This window comes from Lotus japonicus, chromosome 5 (assembly GCF_012489685.1).
Source record: "Lotus japonicus ecotype B-129 chromosome 5, LjGifu_v1.2".
Taxonomy (NCBI): domain Eukaryota; kingdom Viridiplantae; phylum Streptophyta; class Magnoliopsida; order Fabales; family Fabaceae; genus Lotus; species Lotus japonicus.
In genome coordinates, this window is record NC_080045.1 from 31,058,344 (window position 1) to 31,080,930 (window position 22,587).

At 37.3% G+C, this 22,587-nt stretch overlaps 2 protein-coding genes across 4 annotated transcripts in view; one reads left to right on the forward strand and one right to left on the reverse strand.

The window, feature by feature from the left end:
* Positions 1-1,780: 1,780 nt before the first annotated feature.
* On the forward strand, positions 1,781-4,332 carry LOC130717805 (probable E3 ubiquitin-protein ligase RHC1A). Of its 2 annotated transcripts, none has more exons than XM_057568170.1 (2): positions 1,781-2,161; positions 3,134-4,332. In XM_057568170.1, exon 2 carries the CDS (start codon positions 3,207-3,209, stop codon positions 4,086-4,088), a length of 882 nt encoding a protein of 293 aa, XP_057424153.1. In that variant the 5' UTR covers positions 1,781-2,161; positions 3,134-3,206; the 3' UTR covers positions 4,089-4,332. The 2 variants fall into 2 exon arrangements, with proteins under 2 accessions (XP_057424153.1, XP_057424152.1); XM_057568169.1 differs by having other exon boundaries at positions 1,782-2,161; positions 3,111-4,332.
* An 896-nt stretch (positions 4,333-5,228) lies between these two features.
* The window catches only part of LOC130721030 (kinesin-like protein KIN-7O), a 34,954-nt gene continuing 17,595 nt past the window's right edge, over positions 5,229-22,587 (reverse strand). For both annotated transcript variants that reach the window (XM_057571754.1, XM_057571753.1), the window contains exons 19-33: positions 22,217-22,303; positions 21,924-22,073; positions 21,666-21,779; positions 21,498-21,584; positions 21,196-21,399; positions 20,858-21,046; positions 11,922-12,128; positions 9,899-9,988; positions 9,648-9,793; positions 8,701-8,781; positions 6,577-6,652; positions 6,326-6,454; positions 6,078-6,194; positions 5,937-6,008; positions 5,229-5,695 (exon numbers count right to left, since the gene is read on the reverse strand). In XM_057571754.1, coding sequence (XP_057427737.1) covers positions 5,468-5,695; positions 5,937-6,008; positions 6,078-6,194; positions 6,326-6,454; positions 6,577-6,652; positions 8,701-8,781; positions 9,648-9,793; positions 9,899-9,988; positions 11,922-12,128; positions 20,858-21,046; positions 21,196-21,399; positions 21,498-21,584; positions 21,666-21,779; positions 21,924-22,073; positions 22,217-22,303 — 1,977 coding nt within the window. In that variant the 3' untranslated portion in view covers positions 5,229-5,467. The remainder of the gene's footprint in view (positions 5,696-5,936; positions 6,009-6,077; positions 6,195-6,325; positions 6,455-6,576; positions 6,653-8,700; positions 8,782-9,647; positions 9,794-9,898; positions 9,989-11,921; positions 12,129-20,857; positions 21,047-21,195; positions 21,400-21,497; positions 21,585-21,665; positions 21,780-21,923; positions 22,074-22,216; positions 22,304-22,587) is intronic.

The following is a 22,587-nucleotide window of genomic DNA, read 5'->3' on the forward strand; positions in this document are numbered from 1 at the left end:
TCTTTCATCCCCTTTTCTTCTAAACCCAAATGCTTTGTTTGGTAGCGAAGATGGAGATAGGGAAGAGAGCGTAGAGAAGAGAAGTTGAGTAGAGAGAAATAGACGAGAAATAAAGTGGATTTAGAGGTTGTTTGGTATGGTAGAGATAAAGAAGAGAGAGATGAAGAATAATGAAGTGGAAGAGAGAGAGAAAAATTAACTTTTGAATAAAAAAAATATTTTTAAAAACAAAAAAGTCAAAAAGGATATAGTGGCGGTTCTAAACCGCCACAAAAATGTAAAGAAAATGCAAAAAAAACTAAAGTGGCGGTTTTAAACCGCCACTAAACATGACGGAATTGAAAAAAAAAATATAAAAACTGCCACATGTTCTCCCCTTTACTGTTCATTTCCTCTCTTCAAATTAGAGAGACCAAATTAAGGCGTGGGACCCACCAAGTAAACTCTCTCTTCCCTCCTCTCTCCAACAACCAAACACACATGACACCTCCTTCCTCCCTCTATCTCTCTCTCTCCCCCTCCATCTCTTCTCTATCTCTCTACAAACAAACACAGTGTAAGAGAGCTATCCTGCACCGCCACCTCCGTTAACGGAACTAAAGCCACCGCTGGTAGGCTGTACTCCGCCGAGATCGACTCATAAACCATTATAGATCTGGAAGTCTTAGATCTTCTCAAATCTGCGATTTCACATCAAGATTTGTCTTCTCACTTCTGCGATTTGATCTCTGTTTTGCGATCTACATCAATTTAATCTCCTTTGTGTTGTATTTGATCTCTGGTTTGCTTTGGCTTTAAGCCATTTTTGACGTCCCTCATTTTCCCCTTGTGTCTGTTTGTGTGTCGCAGTGCTTTAGAGGAACCACATCTTGAATTTGGAAATTTTTGGATTTTTCTGGGGGTTTTTGAATTTAGTAATGTTTTTTTTTCTTCTGATGTTGGTGGGTTTGGGGTTGATGTTGTTGATGGGATTTTGGGCGAGTTAGGGATTTTTGGATTTGGGGATTTTGGGTTTGATTATTTGGAGGTGGGTTATGGTTTTTTGGATTTGAGGTGTTTGGATTATGTTCTTTTTCTTTCCCATTTTCCACTTTCTTTCTGGAAAAAAATGGAAGAAAAACTAGATCTGCACAGCTTGAGGAAGGTAAAGGAAAGACACAACCGTTCCAGATCTGTTGTTGAGTTGCATCTGGCTTCATGCTCTATAAAAGTCAAGCATTACCTCTCTTTGGCTTAATTGAAAATCCTTTCTTTTAACATATTCAAAAGAGAGGGATGAAAATGAAGAAGATGTTTGAAGAAGATAAATAATGAATGAAGGTTGTTGGGTTTCATTTTTTTAATTTTAAATACATTTTTTTAACTCAGAGTTCGTTAAGTTTTGGACAGAAGTGTACCGACTACCGACAGACCAGTTTTACAACGGAGTGTAAACGTTGATGATGATTTTTGCTAATTTCATAGTTTGAGACGATTTTCGCAGGAAGAGCAAAATTGCGGGACAAAAGAGTTAAGCCTTATAATACTACATTCGGTCCTATTTATAAGCATGAAAGAGAGGAAAAATCTTGGTCCTTTTTATAAGAACCAAATGAAAGTTTGAGCTATATTAATTTTTTTTTCAATGATGTCTTTATTCATTCTAACTTGTAAAATGTGTCTCATTAATTATTCTCTCTTTCTTACTTTCCAACACTAATAACAAAGGGTAATTTTAGAAGTTTATTTTGATTAAAGACATATTTAATGCAATCTATCTAGTTTAACTACATTTTTTTACTAGATAAAAAAAAAATTGTTACTTATAAATAGGACCAAAGAGAGTAATACTTTATCTTTTTTCCTTTCATCACTCACTCTTAGAATCTCTCTCTAGTGTCTCTTGGATGTGATATTGGGATGTGTGGGAATCATTTTTTCATCCCTCGAAACTACACTAGAATGGACTAGTGCGGTAGAAAAATTGGAGGATGCGGGTGCCAGCTCAGCTGAACATGATGTCTGTCTGTCGGTTGCGCAATAATCAGTCTACTGAAGATGATATTCTCTTTCTCTGCCCCCTTCCTTTTCCTTCATGCACTGTACTGTACTAGTTTGTTAGGTTTTGCGATGCTGCACCTGCACCTGCACCCACTCTCCTTCATTTCTTCATTTTAGCGTGGTACGATTTTTCTTTCTTTTCTTCCGTTCATTGCATTTTTTAATTTCTCTTGTATTCTATTCATGCTTCCTGAAATTAATGCTAAACATGGATCTTACTCATCATTTTTCCATGATCTTAGTTACTTAATCACTTCACATGTTTAAAGATTTATGCAATTTATTTCATCTATTTAGAGCAAAAACAACAAAAGAATTAAATTTTAACGCCTAGTCATTCTTGGATCTGAATTCAGCAATAGTACCATCACATTGAATCACTGAAGCAATAGTTGCTTCATCTTTCCTTTCCTCTTGTAACTTCAATTGAAATGTCAATTTATTCAACTTTTGAATCTGGAAAGCTAGCTATGAACAACCGACACTTCCTATGAGTTGTGCTATGTTCTGTTTTATAACTTATGTGGCACTTAAAATTTTAGATTTTGCTGTCTTGTTTTTTTAGCTGTAATGTCAATATTAGTAAGTCTTGTGGATGTAAAAGCCTTCTTAAATTTGGATAAGTTGAAGACTGATAATTACTCATGTTCATGAAATAAACAGCAACAAGTGCTACCTCTCTCTATTTCTACTGTCTTCTAGTAACCAAAGTATTTATATCCTTGTAAGATAGTCATTCTGTTTTCTACTAGTATATACAGATCACTGATACATAAATCTGATATATGTCTCTTCTTTAAGGATTGAAACTTCATGTTTAGCATTAATTGTATGTGAAGGACCAGGGTTCGAACCCTGATGAGAGATAATTTATACTAATTTACTAACAACTAACATTTGGCTATTAAAAAAAAAAGGATTGAAACTTCATTCAATAACTAATATTTATTTGTTGCTGAGAACAACATATTCAAATGGTAGTTAATGTGTAAATCTGAGTGATATCCAATAAATAACATAACATAACAATTTACATTTGTTTACTGTTATTGAACTTGCTTATTTTGCAGTATCACTTATCATGTTGTAACAGTTAAAGATAACACGGTGTCGGGAAGGAGCCTCGAAATCAGTTGTTCGAGACTAATAAGAAGTTTAGCAAGAGGATGTCAAATAGTAGGAATACTCATTGGTGTCATAGTTGCAGGAGGCCAGTTCGACTCGGATGGCGGGATTCGATTTGCCGTAGCTGTAATGAAGGATTTGTTCAAGAACTTGATGATATGGTGCCTGTTAACCCTCTAGACTTGGTTGGACTGGACAACAATGAAGAACATGGCCAAAGGTTTGGACTCATGGAAACATTCTCAGGATTTATGAGGCATCAAATGGGAAATAGAAGCCATAGGCATGACATCAGGGCACAACCAGATTCAATTCCTGAACAGGGTGCAGGGTTTGCTCCTTTGTTGATCTTCGGTGGCCAAATTCCTTTCAGATTGTCTGGACATGGTGGCATTGAAGCTCTCTTCAATGGGGCCCCAGGAATTGGAATGACACGAGGCAACACGGGTGATTATTTTATTGGTCCTGGGCTAGAAGAAATGTTTGAACAGCTCTCAATTAACAACCAGCAAGGCCCGCCACCCGCATCCAGGTCCTCTATAGATGCATTGCCTACTATCAGAATAGTGAAGAGGCATCTTCGGTCAGATTCACACTGCCCAATATGCAAAGAAAAATTTGAGTTGGGGTCTGAAGCAAGGCAAATGCCATGCAAGCATATGTATCACCCAGATTGTATTGTTCCCTGGTTGGTCAGGCATAACTCCTGCCCTGTTTGCCGTCAAGAATTGCCGCCGCAAGTATTGAGTGGCTCAAATGGTAGAAGAAGTAGAAGCAGTAATGCAAATGAAAGGGTAAGTAGTAGGGAGAACCAGGGAAGGCGAAATCCTTTTTCGTTCTTGTGGCCTTTCCGCTCTTCTATTTCTGGCAGTAATAATCGTGCAACTGGAAGAACCTCAACAACACCAACTCTCTCACAATAGTCATAGTACAGGGTATTCTGGGTGGCCATTTGAGTGACTTCAGTGTCTGTACAACATATTCTGTTCTTCTCTTCATTTTTATATAATTAATTGATTGAAAAATGTTGTGGACTGATGGTGATTGCTTGGAGTTCCTGTAGGTGACCTGAGTCTACCGGTCTGGATTTGTTCTCTCATGTGGTCAACTATTTTGTATAATGTTGCATAGATTTTTTTTGATAAGCATAGATTGTTTTATTGATTCCACCGTAGTTAAATCATGTTGAACCAATATTACCGTTATAAATTAAATAATATTATTTTAAAATAATTATATATTATATAAGGTAATAATATTTTTTTTTGAAAGAATATAAGGTAATAATATTGAATAAAAAAATATTCATAACTTCAAACTACAAATAAAACTTGCACAACATAGTTGGAATACACAATCAAAATAGTAAGTTTTTTTTTTTTGAGACAAAATAGTAAGTTTAAGATAACATTAACAATAGTTTAAAAAAAAGATAAAATTAACAATATTCAATATCTTCTTTAAAAACCACAAGGGGTGGCACAAGTGGTGAATGTGCATTTTCTTAAGGATTTTCTCCTAGGCTCCTGGTCCAGGTTTGATTCCATCTGAGGTAAAAAATAATACATTTGTAGCCCGGGACATCATTACCATATATCGAGCCAAATTAGTCATATGAGATCCCTTTTTCCCGTGGAGACTGGTGCTCAAAGAAAAAAAAAACTTTTTCAAAACAAACTATTCAATATCCAACTCTAAAGAGACTAAAATAGCAAATATAATCAACTATTATAAATTTATTAATAATAAAATTATATCATTTGCTCATATTTTAATAACATTAGACACAGTTTCAAAAAGAATAACATTAGACAGAAATTTAATTCAACGTGACGTATGTAAATGGATTGTAACCTACAAATTGTATTGATCCGATGTATATAACCTTTGACATCTTTTGACAAAAAAAAACCTTCGACATCTTAAATATTTTGCGTTGAAATTTAAGCACATTTTAAACAAAGTTAACCATTCTAAAACCGGTGGTAGCAAATCTAGAGCTACCAAATTTTTGAGTTTCTGGTATATATATACACACACATATATATACACACACCATAACAAGTTCTAAAATTTGATTGCTTAATTCAATTTCCATAAGCTATTTTCAGTTACAGGAAGGTTCAATCTGAATATTGCTCATTGAACAGATATATGTGGTTAGATTGGTCATGGATGGATTGGATGCATTTTAAACAACTTTAGTGGATCTTAATAGATTAATGGATTGTTGTTTATTCATCCAATCCATCCATTTGCAACCCCTATTCTTAGGGATGTACAAGTTCCATATACAAATTTTTTATTGGCCTTTGGTGACAGCTAGCTGTTTCTTCAGGTTGAGAACCTCTATTGCTTTTGAAGCCAACTGGTCTTTCAGGTTCTCTGCAGCTTCTCCATACTTCTTATTCAGTAAAACTGATTCATCGATTGCTTCCTTATATCTGCAACGGAAAGCATCTAGCTTCGCTTGTGTTCCACGAAGTCTCATTCTGAGCTTACTTGTCTCTTTGTTGTTTGTTACTTTATCCTGTTCATAACATTATAAGTTAAAAACGTTTCTAATGTCAACATCCATGACTCTGAAAATTCAAGAATGGGACTAATCTATAGCTCAAAGAGAGGGAATGGTTCTGAGTTCATCTGAACACGAACAATCATTAATATGCATCAATTATCATCAAGCAAGTGGCTTGACAATTGGCATATTAATAAATAAATAAATAACAAAAGGGCCACAATTGAAACAGAGGACCTAATATGGCACTTACCACGTGCATTTTAACTTCCATGCAAGAAATTTCCCGACTTAGTTCCTCAACATGGACCTTTGCCCTTGATAACTGGAAAAAATAAAATTATGTAATCACAGAATTATAAGGTAACCACTAAAAAAAACCCTTTCAGTTTACCTCATCCTGGACCTTTGGCTGAAATTCCACTTCCATAACATGCTTTTGTTGATCTTCCATCTGATTCATCAAGCTGTCCCTTTCTTTTGTGACAATGGAAAGTTTGTTCTTGAGGTTCTGTCAGGTAACTAAGAAGATCAGTAAAATTGATTGTGGTTTCTCACTGACAGGTCTCTGTTATTAGTCCCAAGTTATATATTGATAAAATTCTATAGACAAATATTCTATAGGTGGCAGTAAAGGAGAACCTCAAACTCATATAAAGATTCTGACGTAGTACTCAATTCCCTTAGACTTGATAGATTATCTCCTTTATTTAGATGATCTTCCCTCTGAATTTCATTTGCTTTCTCTTTCTCAGGACAGTCATGCAGCTCCTGCTCCAAAAATAGCATCACCAAATTGGGTTTAGATATTTTAACGGATGCAAATATAGTGACAACTACGTCGTACAGTAAATCATAAGCCTATGAAACTATTAACACTAAATATCCCTTACTTTTTGGGAATGTTTGCTCTCAGCATCTGCCATTTCAAGATTATTTGGCGGCCGATCCAATTCTAGACTCTTTTCACTGTAGCGTCAAATAACAAGACAAGAATAAATGATAATTTATTTGAGACAGTTAAAGCTTGCTAATTCGAAAAAGGAAAAAATGGGAAGCGCAGACGAGGAGGCCATATAAGTTATTAAACATCTCAAATTTGGAAGCGACCAACTGAAACAAGTAAAATATGAGGGGCCCAGAAGCAAATTTCAGGTAATGAAGAAGGCAAAGGGAAGGAAATTACATCTGCACCACGGCCCAACAATGTCAATTTTAAATTTCAGCATAAGAAGTCAATACAGTATAAAAGAACTTCCCATACACAAACTGTAGGACACACATAATGCATTTTATATGCTCCTAGGTCGAATCTAGCACCCAGTCATAGATACGTAACAAAAACATATATATAAATCAATAGAAAATAACAAGAAAATCCTTCTTTTTTAATCCTATTTAAAATAAAGATATATTTCCATATTTAGACTTATTTCCTAAAGGGTTTTAATCACCAGTCTGGATATTTCCATTTTATATACACGAAAGTTTTACAAGTGATTAAACCCACAATAGTGAGAACTATCTTAACTCTTGCTGTTTCTCCGAAGTGGCCAATTGAGCAAGCAAATGTTAATAATGCCTTTTTAAATGGCTAGAGGAGGATGTTTACATGTCCCAACCACTAGGGTTTCCATAGCCATTGTTAAAATTCAGGCTAGGTCTAATTCTCCTCATTCTAAGATGGCATATAGAGCCTACAATACAACAACAACAAAAGCCTTATCCCACTAAGTTTTCTTTTTGATAAGCCCTTATCCCACTAAGTGAGGTCGGCTATATGGATCACACTACACCATTGAGCTCGATCAAAAACTAAATTATGAGGGATACTATAGATCCCTTTATTGGACCACTCGTAAATGGCTAACCAGGAGAGGTCCATTCCTGCAAACTTAACGCTCCAAATGTTCAATCATGCTTGTGAGGGAGGTGTGTTGAGATGCTACATTGATAGAGAAAAGATATAGCTGAATAAGTCCTTATAAAGGGTAGAAAAATCCTCACCCCTAAGCTAGCTTTTAGCGAAGATTAAGGCCTAGCCCGATTTCTAAGAGCCATGACAGGCTCTTCTTAGATAAAAATAATAACCTATTGAAAAATAAGAAGGTAACAACTTATAAGAGTAACTTATAAGAGTTATATCATGAACCAACAATCCTATAAGTTTAAGTTGATGGGTGAAGACACGTCAATAGCTTCATATTTTATTTCTATAACTCCCATCTCATGCAAGAACACATTTGGCTTCAAGCGCGGACAATGCGCAGCAAATCCAACCTACATTGTCCTGAAATTCAACATTTCATTAAAATAATAGGAGGCAAGAAGGACCGAACTCTAGACCACTAAGTCACAAAGTCTTTTCTACCGTGTCATGAGCCAACTATCTGAAAAGCTTAAGATTATTAGAGTATATAGGTGATATGAAAATATTGGTTATGCTTAGTGTGTGTGTGCCAGCTGGAATGCCAGCTGGACACAGTTGTTAATTCTGTTTTGAACAGCTGTCAATTCTGTTAGAGGAACAGCTGTCAATTCTGTTAGAGGTTGTTACCATTCAGTTAGAGTTAGCTTAGCTGTTAGTTTAGCTTGTAGAGCAAGCTTCTTCAATCCTATATAAGGATTCAATCCTCATTGTATCGGTTAACAATTCATAGTGAATATTTCATATGCAAATCTTTTTCTCTTTCTCTGGTTTTCCTATTATGGTATCAAGAGCCTAAGATCCATGGCTATGGATGCTTCATCTCCTTCCTTACCTTCTTCTTCTTCTTCTACAAACACTCTCTCTCAAGCGTTTTCTCACAAATTGAGCATCAAGCTCGATGACTCCAATTTCTATTCATGGAAACAACAAGTGGAAGGGGTCATCAGATCACACTAAGCATAACCAATATTTTCATATCACCTATATACTCTAATAAAGATGTAGGATAAAGACAAATTAATAGTTTTATATTATATTCATAACAAGAAGAGGGAAACATATTAATATAATAATAAGATAAACAAACCTGAATTGTTCCTTGATATATGAAATAGTCAATCTTCCCTGAAGGTTCCTGCATTCTTCTCTGCAGGATTCCAATTCATTCCTTACCTAACATTTATCGACGATTTTTTTAAATCAAATTATGGGATGAAAATTAGAAAGGAACTTTATCTATAAGACTCGAAGACATCATGTACAATGCAGAACTGTATTCTTTACTACACTTTTTCTTTAAATGCAGAATTGCTCAATTCCTTGTATCGTTGCTTATTTTATTCCATTTAAATGAGTATTGCATTTGACAATCGGAGGATACAGAATTGTTAACCATATAGGGTTCTATCACAGCAAAATTATACCGAAGCTAGCGTTTGGTTGATGTGCTATGGGACAGTAAATTACATGAGTTATATTTGATATTTGATATTTGATGCTATTTAAAAAGAAACATGACAGGAAACAGGCTTTAAAAAGTGGGTTATTTTTGTTTCTACTAAAAAAGTAGAACAATGAATTCATTCTAGTATGTCTACACCCAAAATCCTACAAAATAATTAGTAATTGTAGAGTTATTTGATTATAGTAAAGAACTTAAACAAATGACCCAAGACGTTGATTCCACAACTCCAACCCATTATCTCTTAGACACAACTCACAAGGCAGCAACTCCGACAATTGCGCCATGGCTCCCATTTTAGAGAAATCCCTAAAACTTAGAGATTGAGAAAGATAGTTGTATCTAGTCTATCTAAGGAAGCTATCGCATAACAAAGAATAAATGGAAAGAAGGAAATAATAAGGAAAATTAAAAAAGAATCAAACATAACACTAAAACCATCAGAGAGAGAGTGAGAGAGACATTACAAGCTAAACAAATCTTGTAGTTTCAGGGACCCACATGTGTGAAACAATATATATAAAACAATAAAATAAATTAAACATGGTTTAATAAACAGCAGAGCCATGAACCTTACTTCTGATAATTCTGTTGATAATGATGTGATTTGCACGTTGTTTGACGTTGCCTGTTCTTCTATGGCTAGAAGCACATCTTTCTCCTTGGCAGACCAAATTGCTCTTTCCTCCTCTGTTTCTAAAAGGGAATTTGTGAGTTGCTGCAAGATTAAGGGGATACAAGGAAACGAGTTAATACGAAAGAAATGCTTGTAAAGGGAAGAATCACGATCAAAAGAAGAAAAGAATAGTTGCAGTAACACTACCAAAGCCAACTCCTCCTTTTCTTCCATCAATACTTTGATAGAGCTTTCCAACTTTTCTTGGTTCAGAACAGATTCTTCCAAACTTTGTTTCTGGATGGACAGGAATAACATGAAAGATTAATGCTTTGAATGAGAAAGCTAACCAGCAATTAAACAGAAAATTGGTAGCGTAGTAAGCTGCTAGTGTTAGTTTCTAATCTTCACAGGTAATCTGGGTTGACGTATTTAACGCTCTGTTCTAGAGTAGTTAGCTTTCTATGTGATAGAAAACCAAGAGGAGAGAAACCTGAGTTTAGATCTCAGAAATTGTATTATTCAATCCTAATGAGAAACAAAAAGAGGTGTTGTATTTATACAGATAACTAGCTTATGCTAGAAGCTAAACTAACTGTCAATGACAGCTGTCAATGACAGCTGTCAATAACAGAACCCTAACAGAATCTCAGTCTGTTACAACAGACTAACAGATCACATGTGTACACGTGTACACTAGCTTAGGTAATGCTAGTTCACTAACTCTGATAGACATCAAACATTCCCTCAAGTACTCTTGAGTCTTGACACTTTCCCTGCTAAGTGGTTCTGCTGCTGGTGTTGAAGAAACCGGAGGTGGTTGCACCGAAGATCATGCCAAAGAGTAGTGAATCGAAGCTTGGAAAGTGCTGTGGTCAAGATATCAGCTACCTGCTCTGGCTGGAATATGAACCACAGAAAGAGACTTGTTCTGAATTTTCTCCCTGACAAAGAACAAGTCTAACTCAATATGCTTTGTTCTGGAATACATCACTGGATTGTATCACAAGGCAACAGTGCTCTGATTGGAACAAGGAGAGGAGGGCAAGTTTGGCTCATCACCGAAGAGAAAAAACAGTGGAAGAATGGAGGAAAAGCCCAAAACGGAAGGCAAGGAGGACCGAAAATGATTAACCAAGTACAGATCTAGAAAAGGAGCACCAAGGAGAGTCGAATGGTGGTTGTACATGCTCTAGAAAAGGAGCATGAGCGGGCCGATGAGTTTTGGATCAGCACGGACGAGCTGATCTAGCCGAGCCGAGACCAGTGATGGGTTTGCCGTAGGATTCCGGCACTGAAGGGAGGGGACGGTGGTCGGATAACAGTGGCAGCAGCCTGAAAAATGACTGAAAGATGTACGAAAGGGGACACGACATTGTGTAAGGCCGGGAAAAAAAATCAAACCGGGGGACAGTGGGTCTGCTGGAATCATGGATTACAATTTCCTCTCATCGCGCTCTTGATACCATGTTGAATAAGGAGAAACTGAGAAACAACTTTAGATTAAATTTGTTGGTTTCACCTACACAATGGAGTGTATTATATAAAACGCAAACTAAATACATTGTTATCATTATTTTCTTATTTGCCATGATTACGCTATCAAACTCAGGAAAATGGAATGAAAATACTGTCTTGATGCTGAGTACACAGCATAGAGCTAACTTTATAATGATAACATATTACAAATATGGAAATAATATCTCTCCTAATTATGGGAATAAATTCCCTGATCTGTAACAGCTAATCCTAATTACAGGCTTGGTCAACTACAATTATATACAACAATTAATCTGGTCAATAACTGTTATCAAATTGATTAGTCAATCAATTCCTTTGACAATTACAATGATTACAAAATAACCTACTCATTTACATTATTTCTAACACTTAACATAATGTAAAAAGTGTGTACATCTGACAATTATATATTAAATGCAGCTGTTCAGTCACTAAGATAGTAGATGCACAGGAACAAATCTACTAGAGCTGTTGTTACTGTGTAACAGCTACATTACCTGTCTCGCAGGTGGCTAACCATTTGTCTATACAAAGCCTATATATACACTCTCCAATAGTGAATTACACTCAATGGATTAAGAATTCAGATTATCTTTCCCCATATTTTATTTCACTTTCTATCATTTTCTCCATGATCTAGAATTCTATCAATTATCTAACAATTGAGTTGAAAGGAATAGCCTATAAAAAACTTCTGACAAAAACTTACAAGAGCTGATATTTCCTCCTTCAAATAACATAGCTCCGAGGTTGATGTATTCAGCTTTTCAGTCAAGCCTTCCAGTTCTAAATTCAAACCTTCATTAATAGATATTATCTCTTCTTTCTCTTTCAATGCAGCTTTAACTTGTTCTTCCAGCGAAGTGATTCTAGTTTCTGATTCAAATGCAAAAACTTCCAGTTTTTTGTGCTCTTCCTGATCAAGTGTATTAAAAGAATCAGTTATCGTGCTTACAATTGAAAAAATATAAATAGAAAATAATCATATATGAAAAAAAATTCCAATCATGGTAAAGATACCTCACTTTAGAGTAGAAAAAAGATAAACACAGTAATGGTATAACATGACAGAAAATGGACAAATGAATATGCTGAAAAGCTGCATATTGAAGAATATAAGCATTCCAACACATGCAAACGAAGAAGATGGATGCTTAAATGGGACAATACAATAATTACAATTAAAATCCACTGCATAATTGGTTCCATAGTACATTAACTAATTTTACAACCTTTGATATAATTAACGATTGAAATATCTTAAAGGTTTTGGGACAATTTGTAAACAAAATGGAAGTTATCAAAATAAAGAGAATCTGAATTTTCGAGATTCTTTTTTATCTTTTAAATCTTAAAAAAAGTACCAAGTTTAAGAAGTGATTTTTTTTTTCAAAAAATGTGAATTTTTCAAGAAATAAAAGCTTAAAGACACATTCTTAAAGAGCAACTTCTTTCAAGAGTTCATTATTGTTGCTGCCATACAAAGTAACTAGGCATATATTAGAGTACACTATGTAACGTGTAAGAGAAGCTACTGTTAGTTAGCTTGCTGACTGTGTATGCAGTCAGTTATAGGGTTAGTTAGTGTTAGCTGTCATAGTTAGTTATGCTGAGCTGTCATAACAGCTGTCATAACAGAATCAGTTAGATAGTTAGTTATGCTGAGCTGTCATAACAGCTGTCATAACAGAATCAGTTAGGATTGTTAGCTTGATCAACAAGCTAAGTGCTCTTCTATAAATACTGATGTAATCTCTTGAATCTGAAGCTTTTACAAATCAATGTTAATCAGTTTTCTCATTTACAGTTTTCAACATGGTATCAAGAGCAGGGTACGATCCTTGAGGTCTCTCTTCTCAAATTTTTCTTCTTCATTTTCTTCACCATGGCTGAAGAAGCTCCTGAGATTCCGATTCCCGTTCCAGTTGCAGTGGCTCAACCACAGTTGAGTTCCTCAACTCTTGTTCACAAGCTTTCACTGAAGCTTGATGATACGAATTTCCTTTCATGGAAGCAGCATGTGGAAGGGATCGTTCGTACGCATCGATTGCAGAGTTATCTTGCTCGTCCTGAGATTCCACCACGATTTCTCAGTGAAGAAGATCGTGTGAATGCAGTGGAGAATCCTGCATATCAAATCTGGGAGCAGCAAGACTCTGCTCTGTTCACGTGGTTACTCTCGTCTCTTTCGCCATCGGTGCTTCCTACGGTGGTGAACTGTTCTCAGTCGTGGCAAGTGTGGGAGGCAGTGCTCGATTTCTTCCAAGCACACTCTCTCGCACAGTCAACGCAATTGCGATCTGAAATTCGATCCATCTCCAAGGGATCGAAGTCGTGTTCCGAGTATCTCAAACGTATCAAGTCGATCGTTAATGCGTTGATCACTATTGGAGATCCAATCTCCTATCGTGAACAATTGGAAGCAATTTTTGATGGTTTGCCAGAGGATTACAGTCATCTCCAAACGATTGTCTATAATCGTGAAACACCGAGTTCAATCTCGCAGATCGAAGCAATGATTATCGCGCATGAAGCGCGGCTAGATCGCGCTCGATCTCGTCAGGTTACTGCGAATCCTCCATCGGCGCTGCTGACGCAGGCTTCGCCGCCGCCAGCGACGCAACCTCCATCGTCGGCGCCGTCGCCGGTGCCTTCTGAGGCAAATTATGCTTCCAGTTCCGTCGATTCTTCCTATGAGGAGCGCTCCTTTGATGAGCGCGGTGATGAGCGCAGTGGTTTCTCTGATTCGCGTGGTCGTGGTGGTTATAATGGACGTGGCGGAGGCAACAACTCTCGCGGTGGCTACAATGGACGTGGCGGAGGCAGAGGCAACAATCGCAGTGTGCAATGTCAGATCTGCAAGAAGTATGGTCATGATGCCAGTATCTGCTATCATCGTGCATCTTCCACTCCTTCTATTGGCATGTCTGGCATGAACTCAGGCTATGGAATGCAATTTCCTAATTTCCCTATGGTTCCTATGCCTCAGTTTGGTTTCTCTCCTTACTGTGGTTCTCCTCAATTTGGAAATCCAACTCAGTTTGGACAACAACAATACTCTGGACCTGGTTCCTCTTTTCCAGGATTTCCTTTTGGTCCTCAGCAGTTTGGTTTTCATCCTTTTGCTGGTACACCTTGGAATAATTCATCCTCTTCTCAGTTCACAAGTGTAGGGCACAGACCTGGAAATTACAATGCAAGACCACCTCAAGCTATGATCACAGGTTCATCACAAGCAGGAGGCTCTTCTGCCTCAGCAAATCTGAGCACTTGGTTCCCTGATTCTGGTGCAACTCACCATGTGACTAATGATGCATCAGTTGTCTCAGATAGTGTTTCTCTTGCTGGTAATGATCACATCTTCATGGGGAATGGACAAGGTTTGCCAATCCTCTCTATAGGATCTGCTTCCTTTCCCTCTCCCTATCATACTAACACCACACTCACTCTCAAAAATCTGCTTTTAGTTCCTGATATAACCAAAAATCTGGTTAGTGTGAGTAAATTTGCAAGCGATAATAATGTTTACTTTGAGTTTCACTCCTCTTTTTGTGTTGTGAAATGTCAGGTCACATCTAGGGTTCTTCTTAAAGGTCATGTTGGTCCAGATGGCTTGTATGTCTTTGAAGGCATGCACACTCCTTCTCTTTCCAAGAGATCTTCTGTTCAAGTTCCAAGTTCCTTGCCTCCAGTTGCTGTTTCAGATTCAGTTTCTGCCTTGTCAGCTGTTTTCCCTAGTTCTACTATTCCTAGTTCTAGTAATAAATCATCTACTATTGTATGCCCAACCTCTTATGGTTTATGGCATTCTAGACTAGGACATCCTCATCATGAGGCTTTGCATTCAGCTCTCAATAGTTGTAATATTCCAGTACCTAATAGAGCAAAATTTACAGTTTGTTCAGCTTGTTGTCTCTCTAAATCACATAGACTACCTTCTCATTCTTCTAGTACTGTTTATCATTCTCCTTTGGAACTTGTGTTTGCTGATTTATGGGGACCAGCTTCCATTGAGTCCTCTTGTGGATTTTCATACTTTCTTACTTGTGTTGATGCCTATTCTCGCTTTACTTGGATTTTTCCCATTAAGAAGAAGTCTGATACATGTTCTGTTTTCCTTCAGTTTCAAGCCATGGTTGAGTTAAAATTCAGTTTAAAACTTAAATCAGTTCAAACTGATAATGGAACAGAATTTAAGCCTTTAACACCCTATTTCACTAAGTTAGGGATTGTTCATAGGCTTACTTGTCCCTACACACATCATCAAAATGGTAGTGTAGAGCGCAAGCATCGCCATATAATTGAAACAGGTCTTTCCTTGCTAGCACATGCTCATTTGCCATATCAGTTTTGGGATCATGCTTTCCTTGCAGCTGTGTTTCTCATCAACAGATTGCCTACCTCAGTTTTGGGCAATGTTAGTCCTTACTTTAAGCTCTTCAAGGTGCAACCTGATTATAAGCTTCTCAAGGTCTTTGGCTGTGCTTGTTATCCACATCTCAGACCTTATACTCACTCCAAGTTGTCTTTGAGATCCAAGCTTTGTGTGTTTATTGGATACTCTTCTACACATCAGGGTTACAAGTGCATGGACAATGAAGGCAAGATATACATCTCCAAGGATGTCATTTTTGATGAGTTTACATACCCCTATCATGCACTGTTTAATCCTAATGAGAGTGCAACTTCTGGACAAGGATTGTCTTCTGTTATTCCTCTCATACCTGCTGCTGCACACATTCAGCAACCTAATACTGCTGCTGCTATTTCTGCACCTTCTCCTGAGCACAATGCAGACAGTGTTTCTTCTGTCCAGCAGCAGCCCATGCATTCTCCCTTGCCCTCAGCTTCTTCTGGTTCAGCAGCCCAAGGACATCAGTCATCTACATCTTCTTCTGCTGGTTCTGTTCCTCAACCAGTTGGGAATGTTCACCCTATGCAGACAAGGGCCAAGTCTGGCATTGTCATGCCTAGATTGTTCCCCACCTTGCTTCTTACTCAGGCAGAACCAACAACTACCAAACAGGCTCTTAAGGATCCCAAATGGCAAACTGCAATGCAGGCAGAATATGATGCTTTGATGGCTAATGGTACCTGGACTTTAGTCCCTCTTCCTAAGGATAGGAAGCCTATTGGATGCAAATGGGTATTTAGAATTAAAGAGAATGCAGATGGAACCATTAATAGGTATAAAGCTAGGCTTGTTGCCAAAGGATATCATCAAGTTAAAGGCTTTGACTATTCAGAAACGTTTTCACCAGTGGTCAAACCTATTACAATCAGACTTATTCTCACTTTGGCCATCACCAAGCAGTGGCATATTCACCAATTAGATGTGAATAATGCCTTTCTTAATGGAGCTCTCCAAGAGGAGGTTTATATGACTCAACCTACTGGTTTTCAGAATTCAGATACTACACTTGTGTGCAAGCTACACAAAGCTCTCTATGGCCTCAAACAGGCCCCTAGAGCATGGTTTGAAAGGTTAAAGTCAGCCTTAGTTAAGTATGGGTTCACACCTAGCAAGTGTGATCCATCCTTGTTTACTTTTTACATAAAAGGTTCAGTCATATACATTCTTGTTTATGTGGATGATATCATCATTACTGGCAATTCTCTGCCTTTGGTACAGCAAGTAGTGCAGAATCTTGACTCTGAATTTTCTCTGAAGCAACTGGGTCAGCTTGATTATTTTCTTGGAGTTCAGGTTCATCACTTGAAAGATAGGTCCTTGCTTTTAACTCAAACCAAGTACATACATGATTTACTTGAAAGAGCTGAAATGGGGGAAGCAAAGGGTATTTCTACTCCTATGATTGGTGGTGCCAAGTTGAGCAAGTATGGATCTGATTATTTTGCAGATCCAACCTTGTACAGGTCCATTGTTGGTGCCCTGCAGTATGCTACTCTCACAAGGCCAGAAATCAGTTTTGCTGTGAATAAAGTTTGCCAGTTTCTTAGCCAGCCCTTAGAAGATCATTGGAAGGCTGTCAAACGTATTTTAAGGTATCTTAAGGGTACTATTCATCATGGTCTTCACCTCAATCCTTGTTCCTTGTCCTCTACAGTTCCTCTTGTTGCATTTTGTGATGCTGATTGGGGTTCTGACCCTGATGACAGAAGGTCCACCTCAGGATCTTGTGTGTTTTTTGGTCCTAACTTGGTGTCTTGGAGTTCCAAAAAGCAAACCTTAGTTGCTAGGTCCAGTACTGAGGCTGAATACAGGAGCCTTGCCAATACTTCTGCTGAGTTACTTTGGATACAATCTTTGTTGCAAGAGCTCAAGGTCCCCTTTTCTTCTCCTAGAGTTTTCTGTGACAACATGGGGGCTGTGGCTTTAACACACAACCCTGTTCTGCACACCAGAACAAAGCATATGGAGCTTGATATCTTTTTTGTCAGGGAAAAGGTGCTGAATGGCTCTCTCTTTGTTCACCATATTCCTTCTGAAGACCAGCTTGCAGATATTTTTACCAAGGCTCTTTCTCCAACCCGGTTTGAGCTTCTTCGTTCCAAACTCCATGTGGCTGAGAAAATCCTTTCCTCACCACCTTGAGTTTGAGGGGGTCTATTAGAGTACACTATGTAACGTGTAAGAGAAGCTACTGTTAGTTAGCTTGCTGACTGTGTATGCAGTCAGTTATAGGGTTAGTTAGTGTTAGCTGTCATAGTTAGTTATGCTGAGCTGTCATAACAGCTGTCATAACAGAATCAGTTAGATAGTTAGTTATGCTGAGCTGTCATAACAGCTGTCATAACAGAATCAGTTAGGATTGTTAGCTTGATCAACAAGCTAAGTGCTCTTCTATAAATACTGATGTAATCTCTTGAATCTGAAGCTTTTACAAATCAATGTTAATCAGTTTTCTCATTTACAGTTTTCAACAAGGCATAGCATATTGTAAAGAAAATCATGAATTAGGAAAGGATTCTTTTACACATATTAGAAATAATAGAGTAATTATGGGTTAATTAGGTATTGATTGGGTTGTATATTATTGTGATTACAGTAACTATAAAAACACTTGTATAATTGTACTTACGACTAAGTGCGAGTGTGTTATCCACTGGAGTGTAATTGAGAGACACGAATTATGTTCTATATGTCTCGTAATCCTAATCCGTGATTATCGAATGGACCTACTGCCCTTACTGCAAAAGTTTATAAAAACCATGTAAAACTCTAGTTGTGGAAATTCACTAACATGTCCTCATTCCAGCAAGTTAAGAGCCAATTTTACAACCGTAGCTATCAATCTCTATTCACCATTGTCACCTCCGTCAATAATTATTTCCGAACAGTGAAACCACCACCATGATCACCTCCCATAAATCTACGTGAACCCATTGCCATTGGATAATTCACACACTCTCACATGCCATTCTGGTCTAGACTCTAGATGCAATTTCACATGCTGCCACTCTCTGTCATGCATCACCAGCCATTTCTGGAAATTTAAGTCACACCACTTTTCCCATCCCAAATCTGACCTTAGTTCATCCGTCTTGGGCCTTTGTGACTCCTTGTTCCGTTTTCTCAAGTAGAGCTGACGGAGCTCAACAAAAAAAAACTTGTTCCGTGAATGTGCATCGACGTTTGTCTTCTGGCTCGGAGATACCTAGTCATATCAGCAGGAACCATCAAACTATGAGACTAACATGGTAGCCATGTCTCCCTGCCGAAACCTCGTCTTAGAATTCAGATTAGACCTAAGTCTACCATAAAAGCTAGCTCGGAGCTGAGGATTGTTCTACTCTTTATAAGTGTTAGATACCTTGTAATTAAAGATAAGATATCCTACTTATTTACAAGAGATATATCCAAATAGATATCTCAACAATAAGGACTATTTTGGTCAATGTGGGACCTCTCAACATGAACCCCTCGCGCCCATGGCTGGACATCTAGAACGTTAACTTTGGAGGACTGGATACCTCCAGGTGGCTCATTTATGGGTGGCCCAATAAACAGGTGCAAGATAATATATGATGCCATTTTAGAGTTCAGGTTAGATCTATCTCTACCCCAAAAGCTAGCTCATGGGTGAGGATTGTTCTACCCTTTATAAGGACAATTTTGACCATATCTCTAGTCATTGTTGGACCTCTCAACACCTCAGAATTCAAGTTTATTCATAGAGGACGACAGCCCACTATTAACGCCAAAGCTCTGAAATCAGCTAATGTTACCCTCCTCGAGTCTGTTCCCTTCTTTGTATCCACATCCACTTCCTATGTATTGAGTCTATCTCCACTAGCTTACCACTTCCCCCTCCTATTCTTTGTTTACTTTAGATCTGTAAGAGATGTTTCATGCTCTAATGCATCCTACCATACTACCGCCTCTTCAAGAGTGTATCACATTCATCAACATCCCTCGTCTCTACCACAGTCGACTAGTAACTGTCACACTTTTAACTCCCACCCAAAGCCAACTCCTTCATCCCCTCCGACTTCGGCTGTGCCATCCATGCTTGATCTCCCTATTGCACTTTGGAAAATATATATGCTTAACTTGGAATCCTTCGCCACATTATGTCAATTTGAGCTATCATTGTTTATCTCCTTCCTATTATACTTGTACCCATACCTTGTCCTTTGTGTCTTCTCCTAAGACGTCCAGTGATGCCGTAGCCCATCGTGGTAGAGAGAAATCATAGTTCATGAACTTCAAACCAGGTACAAGGGACCTTATTCCACTTCCTTAGGGAAGCTGTTGTAGGTTGTTGGTGGATTTCCCCAGATAAATTTGGTTCTGATGGTACGGTTGATCGTCTTAAGGCACATCTAGTGGCCAAAGGATAACACAAGTTTTTGCCAAGAATTATCACGAGATTTTTAATCGTGTGCCAAAACTGGCACCTTTCACATTATTTTTGTCCATTGCAGGTATTTGCCACTAACCTCTACCAATATGATATCAAGAATGCTTCCTTCATGGTCATCTGTTAGGACCCAATTGCAACGTAAGGGACTTGAGTCCCACATGGTAAGTATGAGATTCTGATATGGGGTTTATAAGGCCTTGGGCTCTCCAAGATTCTTATCAATTGGTATCAGAGTCTTCCACCATGTCTCTCAGCTGCAAACGAGCAGCGCGAGTGGTGATGCCGGCATTAGAGAAAAGATAGATTAGTATTTCATTAGAGATAAGATATTATTCAGACATAACCACTAGCTTCGTCAATTCCAATGATCAACTGACAGATGCCTTCACCAAGTCATTGAGGTCTTCAAATTAGTTATATTATATATGTAACAAGCTTGGTGCATATAATATATATGCCTCTGCTTGAGGGGGTGGTAGAAATAATGTAAATATAGTAATTATGGGTTGATTAGGTATTGTATGTTATTGTGATTATGGTAACTACAAACCCTTGTGCAAATTTATGACTCTTTATTATATATATAGATATTATCCTCCACTGAGTTACATGGATTCCATTCTATGTCTCCCATTTTCTTTTCTGTCAATAACACATGTATATACATATGCAAATAACTGAGAACAAATTTTGCCAAATTTCAATAAAACCACGTCAGTCAATTAACAAAAGCTCAGTTAAAATATACTCTTTCTTTGCTACAATTAGTTATTTATAACTAGTACTGCAAGCATATATCATATCCCAATGTCAGAACCTGTAATGTTTGTTCCATAGAAAATGAAACACCCTTTTGTCTTTTGGGATCAAACATCTTTCCACTCCTTTCAACAATTGAATCACGTCTTCTGCCAGCAAGTGAATCACGTTTACTGATGTCACGTTCAAGAAGAGAGTTCTGACCATGCAACCGTTTGATCTCTCGTTCAGCATGGGCTTTCTCACCCTGAGGTAGATTAAATATGTTCAGCAACAAAATTATACGACTTTCATATGTCAATATCTTATAATGAAACAAAAGATCTTTTGATAAAGCAAAAACATATCATTAAATGACAAAAAGAAAAATAAAAAATTGGATAAAGCAGAAACAACCTCAAGTTTTGTTTTCTCTTGGACAGCAATCTTAAGCTTAGCCTCAGCTTCCTTCAATTTGCTTTTTACCTTCTCAAGATCTCTTCTTAGAGTTTCCCTTTCCTTGGCCACTGAAGATGAAGTTAAACCTGATATATCTTTTTCAAGAGTTTGAAGATAAGAAATCAGCTCTTCATTTTCCAATTCCTGCTGTCCTAAACGTTCCTGTAACAATAATGAATGTCAATGTCTTCTCTTTGCAAAATTCATCATTTAGACTAAAAAAAATATTACAGATAGCTTATCACAAAATAAAGATTCACCTGCAAAGAATTTTGGGAATTCTTAGAATCTAGTTCAGTTTCCCGAAGATCTTTTTGCAGATCAGCTAATCGACTGTCCAGAAGAATCTACAGCACAAATATCATGACAAACTAGGGTATCACCCAGATTCAAATAGAAAATATATCATAATAGAGAGGAAATTCCACCTTCTCATTCTCAATCGTAGATACTTTTTCTCTCAAGCAAGAAATTAACTTCTGATAATTACTCCAAATTAAATTTTGTTCTGCAGAATCCTGAGCTACTGAGGTTTTGAAATCCTGCACCAAACCATAAAATAAAATTTATATTAAGTTTAGAAACAATTATTGATTAAAAAGCCAAAAATTTGCTACCCAAGACATTATAGGAAATAAACACTTGGCGATTTCTTTTTAACTATATAGTGCCTCTAAGGTACTTACAAGGAACATATCACGGAGTGCAGATAAACTTCTAGTAGCATCATCAACAATCAACATAACACTTTGAACTGCTTCCTTTGAGTTTTGTACTTCGGACATTATTTCTTGAACTCCCATGAAAACATTGCTTACAAAGTCAAAATGTTCATCCTACATAAAGCTTCAAGAATCAGTTTTATAAGATATAAATACATTAAAATTTTAAAATTGTACACGTGTATATAATCATGAAGACATAATAAAGAAGCAAGAAGTCAAATGTTGATGACAGCTAAAAAGCATTAAATGCTTACATTAATGTTGCTCATAATATTACTGGAAGTAAGCTGTTCAATAGCCAGTCGAGCTGCCTCCTGTGCATTTATAAGCTCTTTGTAGAGCTAAGAAAATGAAACAAAATTCAGGAATAACCAAATAAGAAATATGAATTAGGAAATAAGAGACACATTTTTATATGAATTCAACCATGTCCATACCTGCCTATCCAAAATTCAGTAAAGACAACTTGTCGGTGCTAAATTTGGATATACAATGATGAATGATGAATCTTATTTGCAGTTGATAGAACCAGAGAAAACGAGAAAAGGAGAGAGAGAGAAGAGAGAGAAACTGTAACAGAATCTGAAACTGAATTTCTATTTTCATTATGCTGAATATTACAATA